Here is a 20,994-nt window from a genome sequence, read left to right on the forward strand (position 1 = left end):
CCACATTCTCCTTCAAATTCATGACCTTTCCCAGAGCTAGTCCCAGTCTTTGTAATTATGCCTTAGAATAATATTCTGCAAGTCAGCTGCAGTATTAGACGGTAAAATCAGATATGTGGATGTAGCAGCAGTATCAAGCAGAAATATTTCAGGAACTTTAACCATGACCTAATGTAAGTCATCCTCTACACACTGTTGTGAATCCCTCATACCTTACCACAAAAGCACACATCACTCCGAATGTACTACCTCCTATTTATTTCCATGGAAACGACAACAGATATGAAGAGTTCAATAACAATATTTGATAGAGCAAATTCTCAGCTACTAAACACTTGTTTTCAACATAGTCACCACCATTAGTTACGTGCTTTGAGCAGCAAGGAAGGAGCCTGCATGCCACGCTTGTAAAGATGCCTCACTGCCTCACTGTGCTCACATCCACTGCTTGGTCTCCATAAACCTTCAGCAAACGTCAATGAGTGCACTGTACATCTTAATTTGCAGTATGAATGTTTTAACAGCACTAAGATATGATGTATCCATTTAAACAGAAAAAATGGTTGTAATATTTTAGATTCTGACACAAGCAAGAACATTTCCTAAGAGTTATGCTTATCACTTTAGCAGACTTATATTTAAGTAATCTGATGCTACACTGCACTAATTAAGTCTCTCAATTAATCATTTTTATCTCTGCATCAGTCGGAATTAATGGAGCAAACAATAATGCTATTTTAAAACACATCATTAATGATGTGATGTCTGTTGCCAGTGCCACCAAAACAACATTCAGGCATACATTGGAGGAAGCTTTAAAAAGGGGCTCTGTTTTCATGGAAACTGCACTTCTTCACTGTGTCCAGTTACAAAAATCATCTATTTTTGTATCGTTTTCTCAGTAAAATATAAAGTTTTGTTCCTCTGCACAATCCTTGAATACTGAAGTATGCACAGCTTCAGCCTGTCATCTGGTGACACAGATAATTCCAGTGATGAAAACAGGAAGATAGGGATGGCTGTTCCTGTAGCGGCTGTTAATTCTGCTATAATTGAATAAGGCAACAGGGCTCCCAGTAGCTCCAGAAGACACTGCTGTCAGGAGTAGGACACCAGCAGCACGATGAGGAAGAGGAAGAAGCTCCCCCTGCAGTGCTCTGTGACCACAACATGTAACCCAGCTCTTGCACTGATCAACAGCCTGCTGAAAGCCTTGTTGAGCCCTGTGCGATACAGCAAGGGATGCATTCACTCAGTAAAGGAAAGCTAAGTGCTAGCTCTGTGTCTCAGATTTAATTACAAACTCCTAGACTTTTTCTCCCTTCTACAGGAGCAGACACCACAAGGTATCCTGTAATTACTCGCTCCTCAGCAGCAGACAAAACCCAGCCTTCAGCCTCTGGCAGCACCTGGACTTCAGTCTCCCACAGTCTGCTCATCTTTGAGCAGGTAAACACATTAACTGTGGTAATACTCAAACTACAGAGAGGATCCTCTCAATAAATCCTATGAAAAGCCTGAATGGCACAAACATGCTTCTATGACTCTAAATCTACTCACAGTGACTCAAAGGTACGTTGGAGCAAGTCCACACAAAGACATCAGGCAAATTCTGATACCTGCCTGCTTTCATCAGTTATGTCTACACAACACAAACCTACTTTGAGAAGTTCAAGTTCAACCAGCTTCTTACAATATCTGTCATGCACTTTATTAAGAAATAAATTGCTCTTGGGTAGAGGAAAAAGACTAAAATTCCCTCTGAACATCTGAAATAATCTTCATTGCCTGCATCCATGGTTTCTTATGTTTATAAAGTAGTCGTCTTATGATAATCAAACGAAGGGTAAACCAGTTTGTTCAGCAGCAGCAGTAATTGGGGAAGAAAACACTGTCAGTTTCTTCATCTCTGCAATGAGAAGAGGAAGTCAGGGACAGGGAGCAAGTTGCTGTTGTTTCTAGTTTCACTTCTTGAGGACTGGTAAACACAACACAGCGCAACAAAACAATGAGCCGTGGAACTTCCCAGTCAAGATCAGAACGTTGGCTTGAAGGCTACCCTGTATCTCCAGCCTCCAGCTCAAGGAAAACACAGAGGAGCAGCTGCAATAAAGCCTGAGATGCATCTCTACCAAATTTAAATCAGATTATATTGATATTTACCAGCAAGGAGTACTGACGTGTTGGTACCCATTTAGTCTGCATCAGCTAAAATATTTACCTATGTAAAAGCACTCCTGTTTGGTTAAATCAGCACAGGGGAAAAAAAGAAGATTCATATTCATCAGGCTTGTAGCCTTTTATCCACCAAATACAGCACCACTAAGATAAACCTCCCAGCTATGTTCTATCCATCACCTTTACTCCAGTTCTGTTTTGACTTTTATGCTTGCCATGTGTAGCAAATAATTAGTCTTTGGATGTCATCTATCTGTGGACCTTAGGACAGTGAGGGAAAGCAGTTTTGTTTTCCCCCAGTCTCCTTCTGAGAATAGAAACAATGATTTCAGTAATCAATACAGCAGCATGTATGTAATTAGTAATTTCTTCTTACTGGTTTATAAGGAGGTTATAAACAGTGTAGTACCTAAGTATCACTTACAAACATACCAGCAAGCTTTCATTGCTTCTTCTCTCAAAAATCAATACTTATATTTCAGCATTAATTCAAGATACGGAGCTACAAACATGCTGCAAAGACCTTAAATCTGTTACAACACAAACATGATGTTAATTGTAGCCCAGGCCTCGCGCACAGGCATTAAACAAAGAATCGATGTAACAAAGTCAATGATGCAGTAAACCTATTAATGAAGATCAGTTTCTCACCACTATGCTCTGCTTACAAAACCAAAACAAGATCTGACCATTTGTCATAGACTCAGCAGGGAGGATAAAAAGGATTTTTGAATTTAGTTCAGAGAAGAATGCCTACTTAATGCAGTTCCAACACTGATGCAATCCTTAAGCAATGCCTGTCCTAAATTGCAAGGATTCACTCTTTGAGAGCATCTGAACAAAGACTTTTGCAGATTTCAGCCCTGCTCAATAGCCCACCTCATTCCAAACAGATTTCTCTCAGCATCGCAAACTTCTTATTCCTTACAAAATAAAAGCATATTGCAAAAGTCAAACCCATTGTGCCAACAGAGCAGCATCTGGCAAACAAGCATCCCTGCCCTGGGTAAGAGCAGACTTCCCAGAGAAGGGCAGACACAAGCAGCCCAGTGACACAAACACTTCCATGACTCTTTACACTACATCAAGAAACTCATCAACTTTGCACGGACGTTCAACAAATTCAAGTCTGCAAACTTCATTAGTAAAATTAAATCCAGAAAACTTGGGAGAGGAAGTATTTTAAGAGATTTTGGCTACAAATTGTAGTTCCCTTTGTACTTTACCACTACAGGCAATTTTTAAGTACAAGTAAGAATCCAAACTTCTATTTCTAATGTTACACTAAAGACAGATAAGGTGGTACAGTAAGCCCAGGCATCATCTTTGTACCAATATTCCCAGAAGCTCTAGCTATGCAATAGGTAACAAAGATATTGAACATTAATCATGCTTTAGTTACAGCATTTTGGAACACCTAAAGAATTATCACCACAGTGGCTTCAAATTGATGAAAATCCAGCAGCTTTTCATCAGTCATTCCCTGTTCAACAGAAGTACAGCTGCCATTTGCCATCATGTAAACAAGTCAGAATAAGAGTGAAAATTAACAAATGTTCCTCCCGTTTCATTTTTTGACATCGTTAAATTTAACACCAAATTTTATATTATCATGGCAAGGTCTTGGGAGAAGTTACAAAGAACACAGCCCACCTGAGACCAGGCCAGGAGAAGAGAGAGATATTAATTTCTATTTATTTTAATATAAACCACACTAAAGCAAACAACTTCAGTGCGTGGTACCTACAGGTACAGGAACTTCTGCATTCAGTCTCAAAATGCAGTTCTATTTATTTCCCTTTCCCTATCTCAGTTTCACCCCTGGTACAGAAACGACCAATGAACTCTATAAAGTTAATTGCACATCATCTATATGCCAACAACAGCTGTTTTGGAAGAGCACATCAAATCTCAAACATGACAACTGGGACCAACAGTTCACATTATTTTGCTATGGGCTATAAAAACAGAGAACCAAAAATGAAACAATACTTTCTACCTGATGGTACAAAAGGTTGTTTAATAGCAAGGTAACATTCACACTTGGTCAACAGGTTTCTGTAATAAATGAATCAGATGCACCTCCTGGGCAATGTTATCTCTTTCCCTGCAGCAGTATCACTAACAGCCATTCCTCAGGTGTTAATGAATTGAGGTGGTGGTTCAATGAAGAAGATGAAGTAAGTTTTAGATATTTTTCAGATCAATGTCTCCATATTTGAGGACTTTAAGAGGATGTGCAAAATGAACGCGTGCATTTCTCACCCATCTAACCAAGTTTTACCAAGTTAGAAGTCTTTGGTAGGAGTGTAATAAAATGCAGTTATGGTTCTGGATGGTCCAAATCTCTTCTGAAGCTGTGGAGGCAAGCAACAGCTGTACAACACAGCCACAGCAGCCAGAGTTTGGGGGTTGGTGGAAGTACAGCCTGAGTTCTGTAGTTTAGCTCCAACAGCACAAGCTGTACACCGACATAACGCCCAGCAAATAGTCACTGGCCATAGCAAAGCTGCTTTCTGGTAACATGAAGCCTTCCAAGAGCAGAAAAGCAGAAGAGCAACAATTTAAAAGTCATGTCTAATGAAGAGCACAAAAGTGAACAATATGGAAAGAGGATACGGAAGGGGTGGGGGAGGAAGTGTGACGCATTACTTAGGGAATGGTAGTTTAAGAGGATGAGGTACAAAACCACTAGAATACTATTAGCTGCCAAGTTAAGGTATGCAAGGGTCATCATCACTATGGGATATGGGATTGAAAGCAAAGGGATTTTACGCATCATAGGTATTTTACGCATCATAGGTATTTTAATGCATGAAGCTACAGGTATGCAACGCTCAAATTAAATTAAACATACAAATTACGGAGCTGTTCCAAGTTTCCACTAAGTTGTTACACAAGGATTTCCATCTTACACAAGTACCAATTTTCCTATTACCTTGCACATGTTTTCCTCGTTTACACCTGTACTTTAGATCAGCGGCATTTTGCACCACCCTGCATGCACAAACAGTGCTGAAACAGGGAGGGGAAGGGAAAAGCCTGAAGGAAAACTCATGAACATTTCCTTTTTGTGAATGCGGAGGAAAAACAATTTCATTACTTAGGAAAGAGAAGCAACAGGACACGAGATTGTTGCAGAATTCAGCCCAAATTGAGTCTACGTGTAGAGAACCTTCTGAATGATGGAAGTCCTATAAAAGGATAGAATAGTACAGCTGTTCTCCAAAGCCCACACAACTGTGAAAAGCTTTCCAGAATGAAAGGGATTCACATATAGTGAAACGACATGGTTTCAATTTGAAAACATAAAAGCCGCTTTTTACATATCTCGAGTTAATTGATTAACTCACCTTACAAGCAGAGAGCTACTGCAGTGGTCAGGCAGCAAGATAAAACTACTGCATGGCTACTTCAGGGCAAAAAAAGGTACATTTAATATTCTTAGACTTGAGAAGGAACTATTCAGTTAAAGTCATTTTCAGACTTGTCTCATAATGAAGAAAAATCTCTGAAAACAAACTCATCTGGGGTTAATTGTGGAAAAAAAGGTCAGAATAATGGAAGAACAGAAACACTTTTCATTCATAGTAGCAATTCTGTAACATCTTTGGATTAAAATAAATTCTCAAATCTGAAGCCTGAAAGATTTTCATTGGAAACAAATGTTTTCCTGCTAGTAATAAATCTATAAATTCAAGTGATGGAATCTGTATGACAGACAGAAGGCAAGCAAACAAGAGATTGAGGAGGAAAAACTCTTGCAAAATGCCACAGGAAAGCTGTCTTAAATTAAAAGGGAATCAGAAATGGCCTAAAAAGGCAGCTAAGTCAAACACAACACCCAGACCAAATCACTATTAAATTACACTTTTGAAGCAAGTTAAGGTATGTTTAATAAATGCTGTTTCCTCTTGTGCACCCCTGACTGTCCTCCCCACCATCAAAACCCCTGCACGTTCCAGTGTATTTCCATTCAACTACTTCTTCTGAAAGCTTTTCGTATCATTCCATTTCTGTAGCTAGAATGCACAAGATAACCTGATTCCTTAATGTCATTGATGATTTCAATATGAATTCAACATATTGCCATGTACCAGATCTACACTTATCTGGCAATGCAATAAATCCCATTTCAAAACCAATTACTACAGATGGGTAGTTGGAAATTTCAAAGAGTTTTTGGGAAAAGCCCGTTCATTTGTTTTAAACATGAGATGATTATACATAGTAGCACATGAAAAGAACAGAAAGTAAAATGTAGAAGGATATCATGCAAGCATCCTGTTCTGCATTTACAGTGCTTGTTGAACACGTCAGTGCTCTTTTTCTTCAGCTCTGCTGGAAGTTATTGCTCTGAGCTGTGTTGGTAAACAGGATCGGGTGAAGGGAACGTAATCCAAAGCAAGAAAAAAGCAGAACTGTCAAATTAGCTCATAGTAGCATTGCTGGCAGTTTAAGGGAACTGGGACTGGAGAGAATTCGCAGGAACACAATTGCAAAGTTCAAGTTTGTTCATTTGTTCAGCGTTGCTGTGGTGGGGAACCTCAGCTTCAGTGCCAGACCCCACCCAGCTGCTCCTCACACTCCCCCTCAACAGGACGGGGGAGAAAATGAGAAGAAAAAGCTCCCAGGCTGAGATAAGGACAGGGAATTCACTCACTGATTATCATTACATACAAAACAGGCTTGAGTTGGAGGATTAATTTACTGCCAATTAAAAATAATGTAGGATGATGAGGATCTAAGATAAAATGAAAGCCATCTCATGCCACCCAGACCTTCCTCAACTTCACTCCTCTGATGCCTTCATACCTCCCCAAGCGGAGCAGCATGGACAGAGAGAAGGGTTGCAGTCAGTCCAGAGCAGTTCTCCTCCACCACTCCCTCTCCCTCACACTCTTCCACAACTCCACTGTAAATCCTTCCCATGAGCTGCAGCTCCTCACAAACACTGTTTCAACATGGATCTGGTATAACAGGGCCATCTACCAGAACCACAGCACAGATCCCCCTTGTACAGCAGCTCCCCCAGCCCTCCTGCCTCACCACGGGCTCCTCTCCACAGCTGTAGCTCCAGCCCAGGCCCTGCTCCTACACGGGTATCCATGGGCTGCACGTGGATTCATGCCACATTCACTGCTGCACCCTGGGCTCCTCCATGGTCTGCACATGGAGATCTGATCCACACAGTACCCATAGGCTGCAGCGGGACAGTCTGCTCCACCACTGGCTTCTCTTGGTCTGCAGAGATCTTCTGCTCCACACCTGGAGCACCTCCTGCACTCATCTTGGTGGCTGCAGGGCTGTCTCCATCTCACATTTTCTCAGTCCTCTCTCTCACATCTGCTGCCCAGTTTTCTGCACGCTTTTCCTAAATACACTGTCTCGGGGGGACAAAGCATTACTGACAGGCTCAGCTTTGGCCATCAGCGGGCTCATTTTGGAGCTGACCAAAATCAGCTGTGCCGCACATGGGCAGCCCCTGTTCTCTTCTCACTCCTGCAGCCCCGGCCAATTCCAAAGCCTTGTCACATAACCCCAAATACAAATGTTCCTGTGAGTTTAGCACTTCAGAGTCAGAGCATATGCAAACATGAATCATAGATGTCAGCCTTCAATATTTTAATGCGCCATTTCTCAATCTCCTTTCTGACCCTGAAACATCAGCCCTGCTAGAACTTCTAAACTCCTAAAACAAATCATTACAGTATTCTACCCAATGTCAAGTTCATAAATCCGGGTAAAAGACTACAGATGTTCCACATAATTCTATAAATTGAATTTTAGCTGAGAATGGAAGCAAACCTCCAGATCAACTCTATTTACTGCTCTTTAGTTCACACTGGGAAGCAACAAGGGAGCACACAAACTGGATTTCCTCCAGATTAAACTAATGTGCAAGATGCACTCCTAACTCTGCCTGATGTTCTGCCTGAGGAAAACGGACGAGGTCTGAGCTAGACTAGAAAAGCTGCCAAAACATACAGGGCCATCAGGCCCTCAGCACCTCTGTTTCCCTCTCCATTACTACAGGGCCTTGCTTCTTACTGACATGGTCTATAGGCTACTGCTGTTAAACACAGAGCACATCCCAGCACAACCGGTCTTGCTCTGATTTGCCTAAGCGTATTTGCTCATTTTTCCCTTCAGAGCCTATCTGAACTATTTATAGAATGGCTTTACATTCTTATTAGTTACCAGACAATGATTTTTGATGCATGCTCCAGCATTCTAAATATTCTTCTCCAAAGCCTTATACATACTGTAAAGTAGGCAATTATCACTGTGCAGTTTAGGTCATTCCAATGCCTGTAAGCTAAGTAGTAACGCAAACTTAAATCTCTGTAGCTTTAATTTCTGTGCGTGTATTCGACAAGCTATGAACTCGTGTTCATTCCACTTTTTTAAACCCCAACCATGGCAGAAATTCATAGCACAGAAGTAGCAAAAAACACTTCTATTGATCCACGTGTCTTTGTGCTCCACACAACCATCTGTGAATGTAACATTCTCCTTTTAGTGAGTGCTGAGACAGTGTCTCCGGGACTTGATGCAGCTGTAGCATAGATGAGCAAATTTTTTCAGTACATGTTAAAGCCTTTTCAATGCACAGCTGGCAGGACAAAAAGAGAAGAGCTGGTCGTCGCCTTTTATTTTTCTTGAAGGAGAAAAATGAGGACACAGAGGAACAGCGCTGGCACATTAACTATCAGAGTGCAACGCCTGCAATCAAGGGAACATCGCACACCGGGGAGCACTGTGAGCAACCCAAGAAAAGCCCATTTTTTTTTAACAGGTCTTTCTAAATGGCAAATGATTGTTTCACTGAGCCAACGGTGGCTTTAAATGAAGTAGAAAATATTTATCTGTGAATGATTGCGGCACTTTCCTGTTATCAAAGGCCTCCCATTTGTACAGAGTATTTCCTTTCTCACAAAGAAGCTAAGTCTTGGATCAAGGCTACCTCTCAGCATTCCAGTTGAGACCTGTGAACTATACTGTAATTCTTTCCTTTAAACTACTGCTGTTTCCCACCCCAAACTTAGACTTACAAAACAGAAGCCATATTTCTATGTTAATCATGACATGAATCAGTGAACTCGAACTATCAAACTTAAAAAATATTTCCGCAAACAAGCCCGAAACTTAGCCTTAACCTCTAGAAAAAACCACTGACCAAAGAGAATATGTTATATAGATCAGTATGATCAATATAACAATCAATATCAATATTGTATCAGTGGCAAAGGAAGCAGATACACCAACTGGTACCCACAACTTGATCTCCCCAAGGACAGGACCTTCAGCTTCATGCATGAAGACCATTTGTGCCTTAAAAGGAATTAGAATTTGTGATCCTTATGATTCCCTTCCAACTTGGGATATTCTATAATTCTATGACTAAAAACCTCCAGAGTCTTCACAACACTCTGAGACTAAAGGCACAATTAAATTCTACACAAAACTTCAAGTTACCTTCTATAAATTGATTGCACAGGCTGCAAATTCAACATCAAGCACACACTCGATTTATTTCCAAGCAGCAGTAGAAAACACCTGCAATCCAATGGAGATACTGCAGTAATATTTGGCAAAGAAGACTACCAGAAGAATTCTGCAAGATGAATATCAATCAGCTTCTCCATATGGACAGTGTGGTGCGTGAGCCTGTATTCATTTTAAAACGAAGCCCTTGCACGCACGCAGAGCCCTGCAGCTGCCAGGTTGTGGTGTTTATATCGCGCTCATCGGCTGCGGCCTGCAGTGAAGAGTTAAGTGACCGTGACTAATAACCACGACATCTGATACAGGTGTCTCCTGGAGAGGACCGTGAGCAATCAGGCATCTCCGTGTATGTTTTTCTTTTGTTTGGTTGAATACGTTGCCATATAATAATGTGACTGGAGATAAGAGCAGCAAAACGAAACCTATCAGCTGGGACCTGACGTACAAGTGAGAAACTGCTCCCAGCTGGACCCGCTCTTTTCCAGGTACAGCCAGAAACTGCTTCGTTAGCTGCTTTATTAGCAAAGAGACAGCAGCAGACTTGGGCATCTGCGTAGTTATTTTCCCATTTCCACCAAGAATTTAATTAACTGACATTAATTAAGTTTTCTGTTTGATCTGGAAATTCAGTTCAAATTAACATTTTTATGGCTAGTTTAATACTAACACTGACAGATCATTTCTGTTGGAAGGAGCTGCTTGTGCTTGCAGTGAAAGAGACAAAACAAGACAGCCTGTTCCACTGGGAAGCAAATAGCTTTATTTGGTGTCAAATATAACTAACTTAAGGTGAAAAAAAGAAAAGGAAATGTTATTCTGACTTGAGAAGTCTGGATGCTTTGCTTAGCAGTTATGCCTACACATCTAGAAGCCAAAGAAGGCATATAGAAGTACCTTACAGGAACCAGATAAAACATCCAGGAAATCTGTGAGTGGTGAATATACACCAAAACATTATCTGAGCCACCAGCCTGCTGTAATTACCTCCTGTAGAACATGTCCAGCTCAGACCTTGTCACTTGGAAACATTCACTGTATTTTATGTGACTAAAAACAAACAAACTTCTTAGCATCCATCACTGCACTGTTTCTTATCCCCATCCACTGCCATTCAACAAACAAAACTGTCACCTTCTTAAGCTGTAAGTGAATTAAACATCTGTAATAAATAATTCCTGTGCAACTGATAAGCATAGAGGCTAACACTTGTTTAATGCTATATTCCAAGTTTCTGAAGTACGAGAATAAAATACTGGAAATGTAACAAAGCAAAAAGAATAATCATTGCTTTAAGCGCACACATCTTAACAGCACAAGATCATCATTAAGAGAAAAAATAACCCCCCCCACAGTGTCAGATAAAGCAAACATTATGCTTTGAGAGTCCACAAGAAGTAAAAATTCATGCACTTTTAACAATAACACAGCACAATGGGCACGTTCTTACCAAAATCAAGGTAAAAATCAAACTGTAATTGCCTGAACAACAAAAAATGCAAGGCCAAAGAGGTTGGTTTTTCTGGACGCTCCACACAGAGCAAATGTCAGACACTGATTCCTCAGTTCTTTCTCAAAAGCCTCCATGACCCATGATGGGAGGACCCCATTATAAAATTCATGTCATGGTAAAAACAGAAGAGCTACAGAAGGAAAGGTACACAAACAGCCTTCCTACCACGTTCCAGGCTGGAGATCTCTCTGCTCTTAACTTACTGGATAAATGCTGCCAGCAGTGCAGAATCGCAGCCTCCACTGCAATGTCCCTAAAAACAGAAAAGCAAAAACACCCCAGCAGCTCAAGCTCAAAAGCACGTAACCCATTAACCTTCTAAAATGTTAAGCAAACACTTGCATAAATCACTAACTCCACAGACACAGCTGTCCTCTTCTTTCAAGAAAGCCAATAAAGCCACCTTGTTTCCAGCTGCTCTTCAGGCTCAGCTGCCAGCTTTCCTCTGCTCCAGTGAAATCATGAAGAGTTCTCTGTTAGTACTGCTGCTCCAGGCCAGCAGCTGCCCCATGCGTTACCACCTATGAAGTCTAGATGGATTTAAAGATGAAACTGATTCTCAAAGTCAGAATATTCATAAGGAACTGGACAGGAGGCTTTGCCTTCCTTACCCACAACTCAGGCAGCAGCTGTAACCAAATCAGTGACTAACAACTGCAAAAGGCTCTGTAGGGCACAGTGGCATCCTACTGACTGAATGATGTAAAACCACACAACGGCCTCTTACCAAAAGAGGATAAATAGCAGCTTACAGCAGTATATAATCACACAGTCTTTGTAGCTTGCAGGTAGTTCACTTCCATTTTATTTTATTTTTTTTTTTCCATTTTTTGTCAATAAAAACTTGAACTAAAGCAACACCTAAACCAGAGGTTTTTGACATTAACTAATGAAGAAAAAATTGATAGTTTTGCTACGTAAATGAACACAGTCCCTGGCTTGCAGCTTACTTTTACTTTACATTTGACTAGTCCAGATATAGTGCAGAACAAATGAAAGGGAGAAGGAAGAAAAAAAAGGAAAAACAAAATCACAGCAGTTAGCACTTACAGCAAGTGAACCAGAAATCCAACTCTGACTGTAGTTACAAGGCAGACATCCTATGTTCAGTTTTTAATCACTACTGAAACCTGCTCCAAGATGAAGGGCAGCCAGTGCAACCAACCAAAGGCAATGCAGCTCACCCCCAAAAAAAAGACTGGAATCAAACTGGAGACGCAATCACAGAATCATTAAGGTTGGAAAAAAACAGTGAGTTCATCTGCTTGAGCAGAGGAGTTTGGCTTTCTCCCCTTCTGGCTACACAGGACTGTAGTTCATTTGATAACAAATGGGTAACTTCACCATCCTCAAACAACTTCACACACCTTTGGGGAGTAAAGGAAGAAGAGGTGGCAGAGCCATGGATTTAGGAAGCTGCCTCCCCACCCCCTAAAAAAATACATCCATTACATATTGGAATAAAAATTCACAGCATAAATCTGAAGAGCAGCCTTCTTCAATTCTTGTAAATAAGCTCATTTCAGTTAACTGACATTATTACAGAAAGGAAAACGTACCTTATTTTTTCCATAGTTCCTCTACAGCTAAATAAAATTCAAGCTATCTGAGTCTATTTTGCTAAGTAACAGATCAATTCCTAAGATGCAACATCTAAGTACTTTATTAAATGATGCTAACTAACTAGTAATCAAAGACCAAATAAACAGACACTAACATCAGTCATTAACAGCTACATGTGGCTAAGTATCACTGTGACCTTTCTTAATCACTGCATCTGGCACTACACAAATGAGACATTTTAAGCATTTTTTAAATGAACTAAAAACAACAATAAACCCTCAAGAAGTGAAAGGAAAAAAAAAAAGCTACGAGATATGTATATGTCATGAAAGTTACTACTATTCAAAGCAGGAACAGCGAATGTCAGCTTCAGAAATAGAGCATATCTGATAAAAATCATGCTGATGAGTGTCCAGCTGTACTAGTACAACTGTACTATTACTTGTATATGCAACATTCTGAGGCAGAACACCTCGTACTCACAATTGCCTGTCAAAATTCAGCGGTACTTTGCCCTTGTACGAGTCAGCATCAGTGTGAAGGAAGCTCACCCCCGCGTTTATTCACACCCCTCCTGGGAGCTGGCATGCACATTTGTGAGCCTGCCTCAGCAATTAGGGTGGTAAAAGAGATCAAGATTAAAACTGCCTCAACAAGAAAGAAATTTATGGTAACGTTCAGATCACTTTCCCCAGTTTAAATCAACATGACTATCCAAACTGAGATGAGGAGAAGCAGCAGAAGTAAGGCAGGAATACATCATTACGAAGAGCCACTGGTGCTAGTGTTAATTACCTGTAAAACCATTGCCAAAAGGCACAACTTCAACACAAAGACAGTGAAGTCAGTAGATCTTGTTGAACTACAGTTCAATTTTGTCACATCAATACATCCTTAGTCATGGTAGATAATGAATTAAAACCGTTTGTACATATTGATGAGGTGCATAATAAAAATATATATATAACACTGACTAATGCAGGCAGAACTTCATATTTCACAAGAAATACACAGGTAAATAAAGTCACAGTCACAAGGGGTTAGAAGCGACCTCTGGAGATGGTAGAGTCCAACCATCCTGCTACAATTAACTCCCTGATGCAGACTCAGCAGCTCAGTCTTTTTTGTTACTGTTATTTATGATCCGGATGAACGGACTGAGTACACCCCCCCATAAATATACGGATGTCATCAAGTTGTGAGGAGGTGCTGACCTGCCTGGGGCTAGGAAGGCCCTACAGAGTGATCTGTACAAGCTGAATCAGTGAGCTGAGGCCAACTGTATCAGCATTAACAAGACCAAGTGCTGGATCCTGCACTTCAGTCACAACAACCCCATGCAGTGCTACAGGTTTAGGGCAGAGTGGTTGGCAAGCTGGACGGGAGAAAAGGATCTGAGAGGACACTAGTTAACAGTCAGATGAACGTGAGCCAGCAGTGTGCCCAGGCAGCCATAAAAGTCAATGGCATCCTATCTTGTACCAGACAAAGTACCATCAGTAGGACTATGGAGGTGACTGCTCCCCTGTACTCAGCTCTAGTGAGGCCACAACTTCAGTACTGTGTTCCATCTTGGGCTCCTCACTACAGTAAATGCACTGAGGCCACAGAGAACATTCAGAGAAGGGCAATGAAGGGTCTGGAGCACAAGTCTTATTTGGAGTGGCTGAGGGAACCGTGATTGTTCAGTCCTTGTTCTCTACCACTGCCTGAAGGAGGCTGTGTTGGGGAGGGCAGGAAGGGGGTCAGCCTCTGCTCCTAGGTAACAGTGATAGGAAGAGAGGGAAGTGCCTTCAGTTGTTCCAGGGGAGGTTCAGGTTGGATGTCAGGATAAATTTCTTCTCAGAGTTGGTGAGGCATTTGGTACGGGCTGCCCAGGGAGTTGGAGTCACCACCTCTGGAAGTGTTCCAGAATAGAGCAGATGTGGCACTGAGGGACGTGTGCTAGTTGGCATAGCATTGATGGCCGAATGAGATGTGCTTAGAGGTCTTTTCTAATCTTAATGATTCCAGCCTTACAGGGAGAGTTGGGGGAAAGAAATCATTATTCTCTTGCTTCTCTCCATTCAAGCTCTAACAAAGAAAACTATTTCAAACAATAGCATACAAGTCATACAGGCGTAGCACACCTTTACTTCTACTCCGTATTTCTAATCTGGACTATAACAGTATTTCTGCAACAATAAAATAACAACAATAAGAAATGACTACACAACTTCAGTTCACATGAACTGTAATACCACTGACTGTAAGGAGGAAATGCTGGAGTCAATAGACCGCCTTTCAGCAAGTGGTCACACTAAAAGTGTGGTTGGGATCAAGATAAATGACTTTCACATCAGCTTCTTAAGGGCTTTGCAAAGAAATCTTGACAAACAGAAGGGCTGGGCAGTCACCAACCTGGTCAACCAATGAAGTTTAATAAGAGCCAAGATCTATATTCAGCACCTGGAATAGGAGAGAAGTTAACCCTGAAACCTCCCATAAGAGACAACCATCTCAGCATGCTGAGCACCAAAGACAGTACAACTAGAAAAAAAGAAAACAAAGAAAATAACAACAGAGGTAGTTGCTTTATTTTCTTCATTACAACTAATCAACCAATCGCCCTGCAAAGAAATTAACCAACAGAAAGACTGCAGTTTTCTTGCCAAGTCTTGGTCTGGAATATAAGGTTCTATCAGAGTACCATCTGGCAAGTGAATTCAGGCAGAATCTTCCGAAGCGTGAACTATTATTATTGGCACATTTACACACAATTAGCCTCGTCTGGCCCAACATTTACATACCGTGTATGCCCACATTTCCAGAATGAAAATTATCTTTGAATCTGAAGGTATTTATAAGCTTTTTCTAAAAGCCTAAGAAGACTGAGATAAGATGTGCACCTCAAAGAAACACAAGGGACTCCCAAAGAGCATCACTCTTTTTGGCTTACGGCCTAGTTCATTGCAGTGACCGAATATACACACCCTCAAACCCAAGTTCTCCATTTAGTATCTCTTCCTCTAAAGACTGCATGTCATTGCAACACTGTGACTTTGATTTATTTATCAGCTGAACACATTTCAGTGCAGTTCCTTCATTATATTCTAACTAAAGGCCATCTGTGAAAAGAACAAGGGGAGGAGAGGTAAAACAAGAATACGTCTTCGTTATTTTAAACAACTTTGATTTCAAATAGGATTCCAATGGTGGAAAAAGTCAACAGATTTACACTCCACATTGATTTCTCCAGAAGAAACAACATGCAAACGATTTTTCTTCCCCCAGTTCAAATAAGTCTCAGATCTTGTGAAATACATGGCCTTAAATTAGAATGCTTATCGAGAGAATCTTATACGGACATGATTTGGGACTTTATCCAAAGCCAGGCTTTCAAGGTTACAATTTGTTTAAGAAAGCCAAGCCTCAAGAAATAAAACAGTGACAGGTCCTTTAGTATTTCTCTACTTTCTTTACAAATTCGTGTTTACCCTAATCCACAGAATTACACACACAGCTTTCACTGCAATTGGAAGATCATGGAAAGTCACTGTAGAGGATTTGGGTTTCTAGAAAATCTTGGCATTCAAGCTGTAAGCAATGCATTATGAGAGCATGAAAGTGTACCATAGACATTACATACCAGAAGTTGCTGTTTGCTTACTGCATGTCTTGCTAACAAGAACTTCACATGGCTATTGTGGAATTTTCTGATGTGAGCCTTTGCAACAGCCAAACACTACATAGAAAACCATAATCCAAGGACTCACAGCTGGGAGACAAGAATAGCACTCTATCTGCAAGGAGTTAGTCTTGTATTCGTAAACTATTTATCACATTCTTCTGATACAGAAAATTAAATCTAATTTAGCTACCAGTGTGGGTCACAGCTACAATGAAAACTAACTCTGGCTGTAGCAAACAATCAGACTCAGCAACTTTGGCAAGCTGTTCAACTACCCCATGAAATCCATACCTAAACCCATGAAATGCCAAGAATGGGTTCCTTTTAAATAACATTCAAGACTTTCTTCTGCAGGGACTGAATTTTCCCCTCCACAGTAGCTACGCTTTCTCGTCTTATAATAAGCTTCTGTTGTCGAACCACAGATGCAAATTGACATTTTCTTGGCTAAAAACTGTGTTTCTAGGTCTCAACTGAAAATAAGCTTTGGGTAAATAGGAAGCTAGGGCAATCCTTTCCCCCACAGCCCTGCATACTATTTATAAAAGTCATTATAAAGTTAGAACGTTCAACTTCAAAGAGGGAAATTTTTAAAACAGGCACAAAGCAAGAAACAGGCAATTACTACATTATACTACTGCACAACATTTGTCTCCTGAGTGCCAGTTAAGACCATAGTGAGGAATATAGTCATCCTCCACCCCCACACGTGCACAGGCCCTGCAAGCAACTGCCCAGGTTATTTCTTAGGTTCCCAGTTCTCATGACAAGGGATAGATTTTAAAGCAAATTTAGACCTTAGAATTTTACACATTGCTCAAAAACACGTTCTAATGAAAAACACTTTGTAACAGGAAGAGGGTGCACCCATGGAAAGAGGTTAAAAACCTCTAAACTTACCAACGCTAACTCAAAAGCACATTTGCAAATACTTCACGTATCATCCTTCGTGTCTGTATGAATTCACCTCACATTCACACTGTTCTTCCTAGCAACTCTTCCTTTACAAATTCATTTTTCCATTTACTGAAAACAATTTTGAGAATGAGTCATTTCTGTAGCATACAGTCCTTCCCATACACCAGATGCCTAATATTGCATGCGGGGAGAAAGAAACCCTGCTGCCTACTCAGATTGCTGTATTTATTACAGTCTGTCAGCACCTTGTATCTTTTATTGATGTTTTCTTCCATATGTTTGAGATTTTTTTTTTTTTAAATGTTAGGAACTTAATATTGTCTGTAAAATTTCACAACCAAATTCACTAAGAGCTTACATCGAATTAGCTCAGTTACTAGCAGCCTGAGAATACTGCCCAAACAATGACCAAAAAGGGTCTGAACTAAAGAGGAGAAATAAAACAACTCCCACAGCTTTACAGTTCATTTCTGGGTATTTCATTACATTTTTCAAGGCCTTTGTTTCCAATTCAAATGCATGAGTTTGAATAAACATAGTTTTATATTTTTTGCTGGTAGCTTTTTAAACCAACTCTCACATGCCTCCTATGAAAACCAAGCCTGACTAAGCTAGCTGCACTCAGAACAGGCAGCAACTACTGACCGTCCCCTTCATTCTTCGCTGTAGCAAGTGGAGCATAAGTAAACAAATCAAAACAAGATGTATGGAGAACTGAGAGCAAGCAATTCACTGTGACAAAATTACACAACCGTTGGGTGGGATGTTCAACCAATCATTACAGAATTTAAGGAAGCAATTCAGAAGTGTGACTTCATGAAATGAACGTCTTTTATTCTGACCGGAGATAACACAGTGGGCTCCAGTTCTGCCTTTAATCATTTTGTTTTCTTAGAAAGTGTTTCATTAACTAATTCCTTAGAATTACAGCGGACTGATATTTTTAGATCAGCGATGTAAATTACAGATATTTGCCTTTAGCCACAGATTACATGTAACAGCAGAGCAGAACATCGGCACAGCAGCAGGCGCACACAGATGCTATAGCCTCTAAATTATTCATGACCTATTCACTACAAAATGAAGTGGACCCTGCAAATTAAATCCCAGTAAGAAAGGAATGCAGTTACAGACATCTTTATGAATTAGTTTATTCCCCTACAAACCGCATATCGAGCATCTGCAAATAATGGAAAAGTAAAAATGAACAGGAGAAGAAAAAGTGTCTAATGAGTTTCTAATTAGATAAGCAGGCAAGATAGCACAAAAGATGGAACTAGTTTATGGAAGGAAAAACAACAAACATTCGGCATGCTGAAGAGAACAAAAAAGCATTTAACATCAATTCATTTCAAACAATAAGTGAGTATTAAAGTAATGTTCTGTACACTCACAAGAGCCGTTTTGGATTTTGAAGTTAGTTGTAATCTCAAAATAATCTAATTGTAAAACCTAAACAGCAGAGCAGCTGTGGACTTTCAGTCCATCTCATTTCCATAAGCACTAAAGAAGTCTATTTTTGTTTTTATTCTCATTTAGAATACTTAAGATTCTACGTGCTGTTCTGATGGTAGATTATATAGAATACAGTTGCTATTTTCACAGCCTGAGCCATCCAGACACGAAAAACATTTTTAGTACAGAAAAATAAGGAAAAGATCTTCAGAACAATAGGAGCAGTTACAAATGCTGACAAAAACTCCATCCTCAGCATAATAAACGTCATTGGGATTCTCTTTGGGAAAGCTGCAGTTGCAAAACGATAATAATTAGGCTTAATAATTCAAAGCCAAATTACAGCAGCTTCACACACCACAGAAAATTTAAATACGTGCCTAAGTATATCAAACTCCAAAAGATTTCTGACCTACAGCAAATCACTCAGAACACTGAATATATCCCAGTGCTGCTCTTACCTTTCTTAGCAGCATCTGCTCTCCGTCTTGCTGGCGACACCAGATCTTTTACAATCTGAAGCACTTGAATCATTGCTCCTCAGCAAAATCAAAGAGACCAGATACCCCCCCCTACAATTCCAACAGGTTTCATTACTGCATGTCATTAGGCAGCTGCCCTCAGCGTGCTCAGGCACAACGGATGCAGGAACAACTCCTCTACCTTCAGAGAAAGATTTCTGCCTGACGACTCCACAGGCTGGGGTGATGGATTTAAAGTGACTTCAGCACAAGGAGACAAAAACCTGCAAGCAGTCCTAGATGCATTTCTGCAGAACATGTTAAGAAATTATTTGTAGAACGGAATGTGTACCGATTTCTCTAAACAACATCCTAAATGTTCTCTAAAAAAAAAACATCCGCGCTGAAATTAACTGAAGAAAACACCTCTTGAAATGAATTCTGGTAAAAGCAACACACATTCCCCCTAAGCTTAGTATTTAAGCACAGTGTCTGCTTCCTTTTTTAAGGTCTGCATCAACTCATGAAATCTCATGTAACGTTTTGAGAGAGCTACTGATGCACCGTAGAGCCAGCATCAGACCTACTAACAGAACTCAGATCTACCCTGCTAAACACATTTGGGCATAAGCAAGCACCTGCTAAAACGAGTCTTTCTGTTCCTTGCATGTGCACCTCTGACACCCCTGTACGTGACTGGAATCCCCACACATCAGGAAGCTTTCTGAAATCCAGGGGGCATTTCAGGCATCCTTCTCTCTCTCTCTCACCACCAGAGGCCCAGAGAACAGTTCCAGCTAAAGTACTATCATTACTTCTGGCAGGTAATTTTAAACAGACAAATTGCAGAATGTGCCCCGTCACATTTTTAATGCCATTTGGAAAATGTACAAAGGCACATCAGAAAGCCCTTCTGTCAAAGGCTGTACAGAGCTAAGGGAAAAAAAAGTCATCAGAAATTGTGTTTTATGCTGTTGTGTTAAATAACTGTCAGCCTCTGTGAATGTTTTCGGAATGTGAATTCCTACATAGCATTGTAAGGCCTCATCGATACAAAGCAAGCAATTTAGGAAGCCAACTACATCTTCCAAAAAACATTAAATTAGAACAAACACAGGCCCGACCAAGGCTCAAAATGTATTCTCTGGCCTTTAGACCTTCTGTTCCCATCCCTTAAGTGTTAGATGTGGGAGAGGTCATTTCTTTCCATTCCAGCTGCTGATCACAAACATCTTAGATCTTAGCGTTGTTGGCATATTTATCCACATTCATGTTGGTCTGCTGAAACACATACAGGGTAGGCACAAACTGTTTCTATTATGTTAGGCTCATTTACATCCTGCCCATTAACTCACCCCTGCCAGAAGTAATAACATTCTGGAGCACTATTGTATTTGGCTTGGCAAAACAAAGATGACTAAAAGCATCATCTCTGACAAGCCATCCAATTTCTTGTCCCACCCTAAAAATATGTCCACTCAATTGGAAGCTTGGATACAATTACTGAGCAACTATCCATTATCTCTTCCCAAAGAAAGGATTCTTCAAGTCACCTGGATTGGAACATTGACTCTTTACAAAAAGAATAATTTCCCAATTCTGTACATAAATGCCAGGTTTCTGACAAATAACTTCCTGGTCATTTTTTCCTTTCATTTTAATATATGAAAAGGTATTTCTGGGAAACAGCTGTAATTTCAAAACATTTAAACAAAACTTAGTGTCGAATT

The 20,994-nt window shown here is 40.4% G+C and overlaps 1 protein-coding gene across 3 annotated transcripts in view; it reads right to left on the reverse strand.

Annotated features, from left to right (window-relative positions):
• Positions 1-20,994, reverse strand: part of USP6NL (USP6 N-terminal like) — a 103,989-nt gene that overhangs the window by 61,905 nt on the left and 21,090 nt on the right. The window contains exon 1 of one of the 3 annotated variants that reach the window (XM_072349746.1): positions 19,265-19,556. The exons of the other annotated variants lie outside the window; for them this stretch is intronic. Coding sequence (XP_072205847.1) covers positions 19,265-19,337 — 73 coding nt within the window. The 5' untranslated portion in view covers positions 19,338-19,556. Of the gene's footprint in view, positions 1-19,264; positions 19,557-20,994 lie in introns of those variants that run through there. 3 annotated transcript variants of the gene reach the window in all.

This window comes from Excalfactoria chinensis, chromosome 1, assembly GCF_039878825.1.
Source record: "Excalfactoria chinensis isolate bCotChi1 chromosome 1, bCotChi1.hap2, whole genome shotgun sequence".
NCBI classification, from domain to species: domain Eukaryota; kingdom Metazoa; phylum Chordata; class Aves; order Galliformes; family Phasianidae; genus Excalfactoria; species Excalfactoria chinensis.